Source organism: Lathyrus oleraceus, chromosome 7 (assembly GCF_024323335.1).
Source record: "Lathyrus oleraceus cultivar Zhongwan6 chromosome 7, CAAS_Psat_ZW6_1.0, whole genome shotgun sequence".
Classification (NCBI taxonomy): domain Eukaryota; kingdom Viridiplantae; phylum Streptophyta; class Magnoliopsida; order Fabales; family Fabaceae; genus Lathyrus; species Lathyrus oleraceus.
This window is the reverse complement of record NC_066585.1, coordinates 200,334,473-200,348,071: the sequence shown is the minus strand read 5'-3', so window position 1 is coordinate 200,348,071 and position 13,599 is coordinate 200,334,473. Positions and strand designations below refer to the sequence as shown.

At 38.9% G+C, this 13,599-nt stretch overlaps 1 protein-coding gene across 1 annotated transcript; it reads right to left on the bottom strand.

Annotated features, from left to right (window-relative positions):
- Positions 1 to 875: 875 nt before the first annotated feature.
- Positions 876 to 4,694, bottom strand: LOC127108082 (uncharacterized). Its single transcript, XM_051045451.1, has 2 exons — positions 4,379 to 4,694; positions 876 to 2,385 (listed from the first exon to the last, which is right to left on the bottom strand). The coding sequence occupies exon 2, from the start codon at positions 2,378 to 2,380 to the stop codon at positions 878 to 880; it is 1,503 nt and encodes a 500-aa protein (XP_050901408.1). The 5' UTR covers positions 2,381 to 2,385; positions 4,379 to 4,694; the 3' UTR covers positions 876 to 877.
- Between the last annotated feature and the right edge of the window lie 8,905 nt (positions 4,695 to 13,599).

Here is a 13,599-nt window from a genome sequence, read left to right as displayed (position 1 = left end):
CCTCGAAGAGCTTTTATCTCTTTTTGTAATTCCGCAAACTGATCCTGGAATTCATCCATTCTATCATTGAGACCAAGATCCTCACTTGGGGTAGGGCCGTGATAGACAGGTTCTCCTAGGTGAGGAGTATAGTGAACAACGGGAGGCACATTAGTGAAGACAGGAGCATTTGGTGGAACGAACTCTTGTTGATATCTATCTTGATTAAGATCCCTGGGTATTTCCCAAGGACGGGATGCTGTGATGGTAACAGAAGTGACTGGGACAGCGTGGATTTCTGAAGCGATGACTGTAGTGACGGGTGCTGCTGTTGTCTGATTCTGAATTTGAGGTTGATTCTGTGCCGAAGTCTGTCCTGAATTATGAACTTGAGCCCTAGCCTGGGCTTCCTCTGCTTGTAGACGGGCGGTTAACATTTGGTTGCGCATCTCTGCTGCCTGTGCTTGCGCCTGGATCTGTGCATCTTGTGCTTCGGCAACCTGAGCTTGTGCTGTTTGAAGTTGAGCAGCTTGGGCTGCTTGGTTTGCTATCAATCTCTCGACCATAGCAGAAAGGCGGTCAACCTGAGCTTTCAATTCTCGGTTCTCGTTATCTATTATCTCCATTCTTCTTTTGTAGTTGGCTCTTGTGTTGTAATTATGCGTCAGCTTGAAATGGATCTGCTGGCGGGAAGCAACTGTTAGAAGACTGGACCAAGACAAACAACCTGTATGCACGTGATGCATGGATATGCAAAATGAATGATTTTCCAAGGAACTCTAAGTGAAGGAAAATATAGAATTGCAAACATTTTTGATAACAAAACAAAATTTTCATTTTAAGCATTTTTATCAAAATATACAAAGTTATCAACCCAAAATACAACCAAGAAAACCACTTAAGGACATGTGTCATCAGGAGGAGCATAAACAAGTAGGAGTTGTCCTTCAAGTCTCTCAATTCTTTCTTCATAGGCCTTCTGCATAAAAGCTTTCTCCTTCACCAAACTGTCTACAAGACCTTTCCATGCACCTGAGGACTGTGGAATCTGGGAGTAATCTGTTGTGCCTGAGGAAAATAAATCCTCTTGCACCCTTGGACGTTTACCTGCACGATCTTCTCCACTCTGCTCCTTTAACTGTCTCTGAAGTTCTTCATTTTCCAATTCGAGCACCTGGGCCTTATCCTTCCAAGCGTCTCTCTCTTTCTTGACCCTCTCCAAGGTGGCTTGGAGTTCTTCTTTGTCATCTAGCGGAAGGTAGGGGGTCTTCAACGGAGCGGGTTTGATAGGATCATGATGTGGGTATGGCATTTTCAACTGTATAGCTCTGGCTCTGATCCACTGGAGGTACGGCTCATAGGAGGTACAATCTTTCTTACCCAATTCAAGTCTCCCTTTGCGACAAACACGATGCCAAGCTCTTACTACTCTCTCTTTCATGGTAGGGTCCTCCTCGTTATCCCTCAAGAAAATACCTTCTAAAAGAATGTTAGGAGGCTTGTCCTTCATAGGGTAACCGAGTTGTCTCCTAGCAAGTACTGGATTATAAGAAATGATTCCCTTTGTGCCCATGAGGGGCACATTGGGGAACTCCCCGCAACTATCAATGATCTTCACATCGTCTAAAACTCTACTATACCATGCAATATCTGACTGGGTAAGAGACATAATCCTCTGTGACCACTGAAGTCCTGACTTGCGATCCCAAAAAGTAGCTGACTTAGGAAGATGAGAGACAAACCATTTGTAGAGTAACGGTATACAACAGACTATGGTTCCTCCTCCTTTCAAAGTACGGTAATGGATGGAATGATAGGTGTCTCCGAGCAAAGTTGGAACGGGATTATCACTTAGGAAGATGCGTATAGCATATGAATCCACAAAACCTTCAATATTAGGAAATAGTAACAAACCGTAGATCAACAAGGCGAACAGATGCTCCACAATAATATCACAACCTTGACTGGCAAAATAAGAAACCTTCCCCATTAAGAACTTGGCAGTGAAACCTGGAAGTCCTCCTTTGGTGGTGAAGTTATTCTTGAATTCTGACTTCTTCATGTACAACACTTTTGCAAGAGAACTGTGCTCGGGTAACTTTTCTGAACCAGAGAAAGGTACTGTATCAGCAACTGGGATGTGAAGCAACTGGGCATACTCTTCCAATGTAGGCATGAGTTGATAGTCTGGGAATGTGAAACAGTGATAGACTGGATCATAGAACTGTACTAATGTCTGCAATAACCCTTCTTCCATCCTAAGCGTCAATAAAGATATAAGTGCCCCATATCTGTCTCTGAAACCAATAGGATCTGCGATCGAAGAAACCAGTTTCTTTAGTTCATCTATCTTTGGATTGATGAGATTGTACTTTTTCACACTTCTCCGTCCAAAATCCATGTTTCCTGCAATATTTGCAATCCTCACTTTAAGTTCCTTGGAAAAAGGTTGAAATGATGGGAATGAATGCATGTCATGCATGAATGCAACAAACACAAACATGGTCAAACAATACAAGGCTCAAAGTTCATCACCAGCATGGAGTTTAGGACAAAGCCCCAAGATAAGTTCTAAGGTTCACCTGCCAAACGGGTTCTAAAAGTTCCCAAGGTTATGGATCCTTCTTCGGATAATACCGGGTTAAGCAACTGCTCGCTTTCCAATATTATTCTCAAAAGAATCTCGCTTGAGTGTGATATCGCGTATCAACCAAACCAGACTTTTGGTCCGAAGTGGTCACCGCATCACATCCTAAGTAAGGCCAAGATGGGGTAAAGGTAAACTAAGGTCCTTGGCTTCACGGGCCCGTTGAAAGCAACAATGCCTCACAAATGACTTGTTTAGCACTATCACCCTCAAAGAGGCCTCCACCAAGCGGACAAAGGCTCAAGTCAACTCGGTAAGGATTGTCTCCTATCAAGTCAACCTGAATTATCATCCATCCTATCTCAAATGTGCCCCAAATCCGGGTATAGGATTTATCACAAGTATCCCCCAAAACCCAAAATAACAAACATTACAAACAATACAATTTAGCAAATATTCACAAAGCAAACATATAAACAAGCAAAGATAGGCTAAACCCTCAAATAAGTTTAAGCATTGTTATCCCCAGCAGAGTCGCCATTCTGTCGCGGCGGGATTTTTCACGAGATTAAGTATTGATTGAACTTAACCCATTTTAAATGCAAGAGTCGCCACCGTCTTTTATTTTATCCAAAAAGAGGAAGGGAAAAATAACGATAAATCCCTTTAGAGTTACGGGTTCGGGGGTTGGTTATGCAAAGGGAAGGTATTAGCACCCTCTACATCTGTGGTACTCCACAGGAACCTTTTTGCTTATGTTTATGTGAATGCTTTGCTTTTTTCGCTTTGATCGTTTGATTGGGGAGATGAGAAAAGAACTTGATTTTATTGCTTTTGGACTCGATAAAGTCGTAGACTTCATGCCTACGTATCTCCAAGGCGCAATGGAGAAATCAGAATCCACGTAGTTCTCCCAAAAGAAAAGGGGAAAGTCTGTTTTGTGGATTTTAGATTGGCGTGTCTTGCCATCTCTTGCTCGACCTAGGCGGGAGGCTTCGAGACTGACACGTCCTTTTGAAAATGTTTTTAAACTGAAAAGCCAAAGCTGGAAAAAGATTTGAATGAGCCTAAACCCTGAAACAATAAATAAATGGGCTCATTATAAGGAAGCCCAAGAGCAAGCTTGTGAGTGTGTGAAAAGGGTTTCTTAAACGGCGACCGTTGGAATCGCATCGGGTTTCTTTTTTTTGGATTTTTCGATTTTTTAACATAAAACGTGAACAATACGATTAAACACACAATACAGAACATAAAAAATACGAGAAAGTAAATTATTACAACACAGTTAGCTATGAATAGTTAGTATTACGGATAGTTAGTGGAGTTAATCGAGCTGAAACTGAAACGAAACGGTTAGTAACAACATAAACAAATATAAAAAAACAATATAAACATTTACTTTAGACAAAATAAACATTTGATATAAATAAACATTTAATTAAAATAAACATTTAAACAAATAATTAATTTAACTAACATTTAAATAAAACATATATGCAAAATAATAATAAAAGATAAACAATATTCAGTAAACAAAAATAATATATATATTTATATATATATATATATATATATATATTATCTTTGTCTATTATATATTATTTGTCTATATATATATATATATATATATATATATATATATATATATATATATTTAGATATATAATAGACAAAAATATATATATATATATATATATATATATATATATATATATATATATATATATATATATATTTAGATAAATAATATATTAAAACACATGTCGGCAAGCCGGAACTTTGCCGATTTCAGAGATAAGTGAAGAATATTACCTTGTGTGAAGAGGATGAACTTCTGATCGTTCAAATGATCGACCGAAAGCTGGAAACCGTCACCGACGCAGTGCTGGCTGCCTTCGTGAGTACCTGACTTCAACGTCGCTTTTGATCGGTGAAACGACGCCGGAATGAAATGAACCTTGGATATTTGTGACCTGGACTCAATGAACTTCAAAGATATGAAATCGGTTTTATGTTTCGGTGAATAATCGGGACGATTTTGGGTTACCGAAAATGAAGAACAAGTGAAATACGGTAATACTTTTGGAAAAATATTTCTTTTCAATTCTCTGTTTCTCTCACCACACGTTTTTTCCTTACTGATCCACCCTCTTTTCTTTCTTCTTTCTTACTAACCACATCTATATATATATATATATTTAGATTACTTAAACAATAAGAAACCTCAAAAAATATCTAACATAAATTAATAATATATATTTAGATTACTTAAACAATAAGAAACCTAAAAAATATCTAACATAAATTAATAATATATATTTAGATTACTTAAACAATAAGAAATATAAAAAATATCTAACATAAATTAATAATATATATTTAGATTACTTAAACAATAAGAAACCTAAAAAATATCTAACATAAATTAATAATATATATTTATATATTATATAATAATAATAATAATAATAATAATAATAATAATAATAAACTAATATAATATTAATCCTAATTAAATAAACTAATTAACAACTAAACACAATTAATATTAAGCACAAATAATATTAAACGGCACACGATTAAAATACGATAAAATCGAGCGACACGAACGCGATAAAAACAATGACAATTTGCACAGCAAAACAGACAAATTGATAAAACCAATAAACCAGTAAACCGGTACCAGTAAAATCAACAACACGACTCAAACAGACTTGATTAAATCACACGGCACAACACGTAATTAAATAAACAACCCTAGGCAATAATAAAATCAACACGACATCACGAAAACGCTGACAAACACAATCGCAAATAATCGGACAATACGAAAACTCTAATATATTCGAAATACAGTCAAAATACCGACAAACAAACAATTAAATAGATAAAAACGCACAAAACCTAATCGAAGCGATGTCACGCACAACAGAGATAAGCGAGATAAATACGAGGCAACGATATCGGCCAGGTTTTGCTAAAACAACGAAATACAACACGGTAAGCAACGAAAACACACAAAACCTAATCAAACCAGTTATCACGCGAAGTTTAAGAAATTGAGATGAATACGAGACAACGAGATTAATCAAGATGTGGTCAACAAAGCCAAAGTCAAATTTTGGGGTGCGACAATACCCAACATTCACCACCTTCTTGCGAAGATTCTTATCTTTTATAGCACGCATGAAGTTTTGTGCAATGTGCCTGATACAATAGATATGGGTAGAAGGAGGATCATGCCATCTGTTGTCATGGTTGTTGTAGGCACTCCCAATGGCAGCATGTCTATCAGAAATCAAACAGAGATTGGCTTGTGGAGCCACATGCTTTCTGAGATGTCGAAGAAAGAAACCCCATCCACCAGTCGTTTCACCTTCAACAAGAGCAAAGGCAATGAGAAATACATTGTTGTTGTCGTCTTGTGCAACCGCCATGAGCAAAGTACCATTGTATTTTCCGTATAACCAAGTGTCATCAATTTGAATAATAGGTTTGCAGAATGCGAAACCTTTGATGCACTGGTCAAATGCCTAAAAGAGATGGTGAAAGATTCTATTACCTATAGCACAGGTTCCGTCTGGCATCATCGCTGGCAATGTCTCCATAATTGCCACAGTTCTTGGGACATATGTTTTTAGTGCCCATAAAAACTGTGGCAATTCCTTGTATGAATCCTCCTAGTTGCCGAAAACTTGTTCAACAGCCTTTGTCCTCGCAATCCAGGCTTTCTTGTAAGATGGAGTATAATTATATGTTGTTCTGATATGGGATATAATTATACTCACCTTCACTGATGGGTCTTTATTAACCAACGGCAGAATGTCTTGACATATCAACGTTGCGCTTAGTTTACGGTGATCCTGTTCAACGTTAGTTGCAATGCAACTGTGAGGTGGGTCTATTGAAGCGATCTCCCAAGAGTCGTTTTTCTTCTTGTAAGACGCAGCCAAACGAAACTTACAAAGCATGTTACGACATTCGATAACATACCTTCTAGAATCAGCGCGTTTCATTGTAAAGTCAGCAGAGTTGTTCATGTGGATTTTTTTGATAGCCAGAACAAATTCTTCTTTGGTACGAAACATGTCTCCCACCTTTAATTCGCCTTCTGATCTCGGATACAGATTATAGAAAACACTGTTGGATGTTTCATCGTCGTGCATATCCATATTTGTCATATGTTGAGGCGGATTGTAGACATGACTAGGAGGTATTGGTGGTAGTTGATCATCATCTTCATCGTCGTTGTTCAGCATGTGATCAACCTGTATCTCGGTCTCCTCTTCTTCTTCATCAACGACGTCCACTTCTGATTCTGCTTCTGGGTTGACGTCATCTGACCATTGTGGATCAAATTCACCAGATTCATCCTGACTGGTTAATTGAGAATGTTGAGATGGTATACATGGTTGAAGAGTAATGTACAACTCAATACAGTTGCAGCCTGAATGTTCATGACTAACAAACATGTATTCAACATCTTCATCCTCTCGTACCTTAAGGGGGAAATACTTGCATTGACTATTCTAAAAAAATATTAGATTTTGATATGTGATCTTTGACACAATACCCGATCCTATACAGGATTGTATTCTTTTTTTCAAATGCAAGAAGGTTTCATTTCTCTTGACCGTGAGTCTAATGGTATCGGTGTTTCGAAAATAAAAACCATATAGCTCAGACTCGTATGTTTCACCGTTGCAGTGAACGTTGACATTGTATAATGATGAAGATGATATTGTGTAGATGAAAACTATTTTCTTACTGCAGATGAATGTGAGTGAAGTGTCTTGGATGTTGATAGTAAGATACTTAAATAGAGGAGTGAAGTGTCTCACATGCTAGCTAGTTCGAAGTGACGTGTCGCACATGCAAGCCACTCCGAAGTGACGTGTCGCACATGGAAGCTACTCCAAAATTATGTGTCAACCATGCAAGCTACTAAGAAGTGACATGTTCACCATGCAAGAGAGAGGACAGCCACATGTCAGACATGCAGACACACACTCCAAATGAATTGGCGCCCCCACTCATTCCTTGCACATGGGCGCCAATTCAAGTGGAAACACCTTATCAAAGCATGCATTCAGGTCTCGAAACCAAGCAATCAGACCTAGGTCTTGCATGCATGTCCCTATGGAGGTGCTAATTTGAATGGCGACCCCTCTTAAAGGTTGTACATGGTCGCCAATTCAAGTGGAGACACCATGCAAGCATAACTTTTCATGCTCCCATCCATTTGCCTATAAATACATCCACTCCATCAACACTTCTTCCACACCATCACTCTCACTACTTCTTCTACAATACTTCATCTACAATTTCATATGCAACAACTTCTTGTATTTCCATCTACACCAACCCCCCGACATAGAGGAACGGTTGCAAACATCGCAACATATGTAAGTTTTTTATTTTGTTAACTTTTTATCTTTCATCTTCACCAACCCCCTTTTATTTTAACATACCAAATTAGTCAAGTTTTTTGTTCTTTCTTTTATAGGATGTATCAAGGTTCCGAACTCGGGTCCACGAATATGTCCATATGGACCCGATGATTCAAACTTATGTTGAACTCGCCGGTTTTAGTCATATAAGCAATATTTTGTCTTGGTTCATAGATAACAAATTCATTCTAGCTTTATGCGAAAGATGGAGACCAGAGACACACACATTTTGGTTCCCAACCGGTGAGTGTACCGTGACGTTAGAAGACGTCTACATGCTTTTGGGACTACCCATTGAAGGTATGGCTGTTAATGGTAAAACCAACTATGCAAATTCAATTTGCATGGATCTCTTGGAGACTGATTTGTTAGATGATAACGCAAGAGATCAAGGTATACTACTCTCATGCCTTAAGTCGTACTATAATAGTTTATACTTAGATGAGGATTCTACCGAAGATGCTCGAATAATAAAAACTAGGTGTTACATTATGCTGTTAGTTGGCTCGTTTTTATTTCCCGAAGGTAGTGGTTCTAGCATGCATATCATGTATTTACCTCTACTTAGACATGTAGATAGAATGGGAAGTTACAGTTGGGGATTTGCTTGTCTAGCCTATCTCTATAGCTCCTTGTGCAAAAACTCACACAAAGACACATCTACATTTTCTGGATTTGTTGTTTTGCTACAAGCATGGGGTTGGTCAAGACTGCCATCTCTAGCACCCGTCAATAACAACCCTTTCACATTTTCGTATGCACAAAAGTAAGTTGTTTAAATTGCTATATCTTTACTTACTTCTTTAAAGATTATTACCTCTAACTAATATTTTTTGACTTTTTGGTGTAGATGGTCTGCACGTGGTATGAGTTACAACAGATGTCCAAGACATTGTATTACTCAGTATCGCAACCTGTTGGATCACCTTCGGCCGAAAGACGTAAGAAAAATAACTTAATTATTTCGTTATATTTTGTTAACTTCTTCTACCTTGACTATAATCCAATCTTCTTTCACATTTCAGTTCATTTGGCGTCCATACCTTAATTTGGATCATGACCATGAGGTCAACACTGAAGACGCGGCCGTATGGACTGCATGCACACCGATAATACCTGTAGAACCTCAAATTTGCACCTCCCATTTGTATATACATTTCATTTTTAGGTCATTAACATCACATTAACATTGCATTGTCATTGCATTGTCCATTGCATCTCATCAGGCAAGACTGGTCAGGAGATTCAACTGTGCAAGGCAACAAGAGCATTTTCCACGAGATCAAAGCCCTAGGGTGATTCCCATGAGTTCACATGATTCAAGGATCATTTTGAGGTGATTTGGCCAAGTGCTGAAGGCTCAGAACTCATCAGTCCATGTGCAAATCATCTGAGGCCCACAAAGTCAACAGAAGTCAACTGCACAGTCAACTGTGGATTTGGAGGTGGGAAGTGGTTAGAGATGCTTCATTCATGTTCAAACAAGTCTCATTTGACATTTCAAACATCAACATTGAAGAATTTGAAGTCAGGTCAAGACTTTCCAAAAATACCAGGTGACCTGTAATTTGAACTTTCCAAAAATGGAAAGGTTTTGGACCAACTTCAACTCAACTTTCCAACATCAAAGAAGCTTAAAATGAAATTTTGTCCAACATGAAAGTTGAAGATCTTTCTCTCCCATTTCCAAAAAGTCAAAGATCATGGATTTCTCATGTGTGGTTGAGGAGATATGGTCAAATCATGGCAAAGTGTGTTTCAAAGTTCAAATGGACATAACTTTCAAACCAAAACTCCAAAATGAGTGGTTCTTTTTGCATTTTGATCCTTATAACATGTATTTTCCAAGCATACCATTATTTGACATGAATTTCATTTGCATGGCCTTTGGTTTATTCATGAAGTTTTTGGAAGAAAATTGCATAAAGTCATTTTAATTGATCATGAGCATACCAAACCAATTCCAACATGTGCATGGACTCATTTTAAGGTATTTTGGGCCAGAGACATGTATTGTTCACGTGCATGGCATGAGGGTGAGGTGAAAAAGCATTTTTGCACAAACACCTTCCAACTTGCTAATCACCTTTGGCTTTGGCTTAAACATGATTAAAACCTCATTAGCATAGCATATATATACTTAACCCCAACTGTTTTTGGTCATTAGCACATTTTCAGATCTAGAATCACAAATTCTCAAAAAAAATCTCTCAAACTTTCTTCCAAAATTCTTCAAACGCAAACACTTTTCATTGATCAATTCATGTTCATGAGGCATTTCTGAGCACATTTGGACGTGGAATCAAGAGAAATTGTGGCATATTGAGTTGGATTCAAAGTGTGAAGCATCCATGGCAATTGAAGATTGAGCTAGATTCGTATGCATTCAAGCTTCCATTTCATCATCATTCACTTCCTTAAGCAGTGTGGAGAAGGATTGAAGCATTGTCAGGCCTTGAAGCAAGCTGAATCAACTTCTGTTCTTCAATAGGTCAGAATTCGACCTCTTCTATTTTGCAAATGGTTGTGATATTCTTGTAGTTCATTGATTGGTGATAATGCTGATGAAAATTTGGAGTGATTTGGTGCTGTTTTGAGCAAGATATGTTCAATTGAAGTTTTGATGCCATTGTTTATTTTCTTCGATTTGGAATTGTGTTGTTGTTTTTGCATGATTCATGGCTTGATCCGTGCTTACTATAAGAAAATCTGTTGAATGATGTCCTTGTTTATGATTTCTGGACATATTTTTGTTTTCTGGAAATTTCCAGATGAAGATCTTCATGATCTTCATCGTTCATGCATGGTGTTCATCATTTCCAGAAATTGCTACAACCTTGCTTCCATTTAGCTACGAAACTGGCATGTGTAAATTCCAATTAGCTACGAAATCCATGCAGCGCGCGTGTTTAGGGTTTGAATGTCAAAACACAGTCGTTTTGGCTGTGGCGCGCTAGGATTTCAAATTTGGACTCGGTTCGAATCCGAGCGAAGCCATATTTTCCATTTGCCTTGCCATTTATTCCATAGTCCTTCATATTTTCCATGCTAGTTCATTCACATTTTTTTTCAATTCTTTCCAAACTTCTAAAAATCATATAAAATTGAAAATTTATCCAAATGATCTCCAATTTTTTGCATCATGATCCTCATTCTGTCTACTTTTTTATGAGTATAAATTGGAAAGTTGTGCCTGGCTTAAAAAATGATTTGTCCTAGGGTGATTGCACATGTATGTATGTTTGACCTTGCCTTATTCATTTGATCATAAAATGCTCAAAAATGATCCAATGCTTCTGAAATTTTGTGTGTAGCTTCTAGACATGTTGAGTGATATTTTGGCTTTGGTTTGAGATTTTTCCCATGCTCCCACTCTGTTTTATGCTCATGCTAACTTGGTGTGACAATTTGTGTCACACATGTGATTGTCTTGATTATGCTATGTGATTGCCATGCCTAATGATGTCCAATGCCTCTAATTTTTTGTGTGATGATCATGCTATATGTCCTGTTTACTCATGAATTTTGCCAAGATTATTTGAGTCATTTTTGATTTGATGTGCATTTGATTCTTCTGATGTCTCAATGTGATCACCATTTGCATGCCTTGCCATGTTTTGCTCATGAAATGAATATGATTAATGATTTTGATGTGGGACTTTTTGAGATTTGTCCTTGATTGAATGAAGATGATTCATGTTAAATTTCATGTTCTGTTTTGAATTTTTGATCCATCTTTGACCCTAGGCTTTGTCCTAGTGGTTTGGGGCTTACATGTGGGTTTTGATTTCAGGTTTAAGCTTCCAAATCCATAGTTGATGATGCTTCCTCATTTGAGCATTGATGTTTGCTCTTGATTACTAACATTTGTGTGTTTTGTAGGTTGATGTTAACTCATTTGAGTTTGCCTTGTGGCTTGCACATTGTGAATATTGTCTATCTGTTTGTTATTGCCTGTTGACTGTTTGTCTGTACAGTTGAACTGATTGGTTTAGATTTTTCACAGGTACCTAAGTTGCTTAGAGTTCATTTGAACTTGCTTTGCTAGCTTGTGGTTTGCTTACCACTGAGGTATAATTCTTTGACTTCATGTAGTCTGGAAGACCTGTCCTGTTATGTGGGCAGGCACCTGTCTGAAGCCCTCCTTAAGAGGCAATGCTTGTGGTTGTTTAATTTTGTGCCAAGCAGGAAAAGACCTCTTAAGAGGCAATTGGCAGATACAAGGGATGTGCAATCCATCCCCTGCTATTCAGTTGTGTCATTCCCTTTGCTTACACACCTTGTGTTGATGCATTGTGGATAATAACCCAAGATCATGTTGTGTCAGTCATCTGTGGAGAAGAGTTCCTACATTCTGAACTCCCACACTTTCATTTGTCTGAAGCTCTCCCAGGCCAGGGATAAGAGTTGTGAGGTCTTACCCTCACTTCCCATTTCATCTGCTTCACCCCAACTCTCAATGTTAGGGTTAAGATCTAACCACACCCCATTCCAGTTGGCTTGTTTGTCGAGGTTGATTTGACTCCTTGACTAAAGCCTAGCCTTGTATGAGCCCAATTGTTTGCATATAGTGTGTGTGCTTGCTTTGTGTGCTTGTATGTATTTGCCTGTGCTGTTTAGGATAGCTTGCTTCCTGTGCAAGTTAGATAGAAACATTAACATAGGGATCGTATGCATGACAACTTCTAGGCTCGAGTCGTAGTCTCCCTAGTAGTTTGTGTCTCCCTTTGTCTCTGGTTAGGTTAGAAGTTCTTTCCCTGTGTAGGGGAACTACGTCGCCCTGATCCTCATACCAGATGAGGTACGTAGGCAGGAGATGAGCTGATCTCTCCGGGCGCCCTTTTTCTTTTTCAACCCTTTGTGTTGTGTTGGAGCCTGACATAAGTCCAGCGATTGGCAGTTGGTTTCCTGTGTCTGGTTTGCTTGTTGGAGTCTGACGCAAGTCCAGCGATTGGTAATCGGTTTCCATGTTTGCCTGTTTGTGTGGAGTCTGACGTAAGTCCAGCGATTGGCAGTCGGTTTCCTGTGTGGTTTTGTTTGGCGTGTGTTAGCCGAGCTACGAGTGCTCTGACTCTTCTCTGGTTAGAGAAGATACGTATGCATAGGATGCGACATCCTAGCGAGCACGTTTCCCCTGTCCCGAACTACGCCGACTCTGATGTCTGTGTATGACAGGCTACGTAGGCCCAGGATGCGATATCCTGCCGAGTCCCGTTCCTTTTGTCTTCCTGTGTTTCCTTCCAGCCTTGTGCAGTGTGTGAGCAGTTTTTAGCAACCTTTCTTCCTTTCTTTTGAGCGTGGATCCCGTCGAGTACGACGGATGCGTAGGGGTGCTAATACCTTCCCTTCGCATAACCGACTCCCGATCCCATCTCTCTCTGGTCGCGAGACCATGTCCTTTCCAGGTTTACTTCGAGCGTTTCCTTTCCCTCCTTTGGGATAAATAACGCACGGTGGCGGCTCTGTTGTTTCGTTTTCCCGCCGGTTTTTCGCGTAATGCGACAATACCGTTCACAACTGTGGAGATGCACAACAGTGATCGTGTGAAGCTGCAGTTCGGTATGCCCCAAAATATCCCAGACC

Coding starts and splice junctions, on each gene's coding strand:
- LOC127108082 (XM_051045451.1), bottom strand. CDS start 2,380: ATGGATTTTGGACGGAGAAGTGTGAAAAAGTACAATCTCATCAATCCA.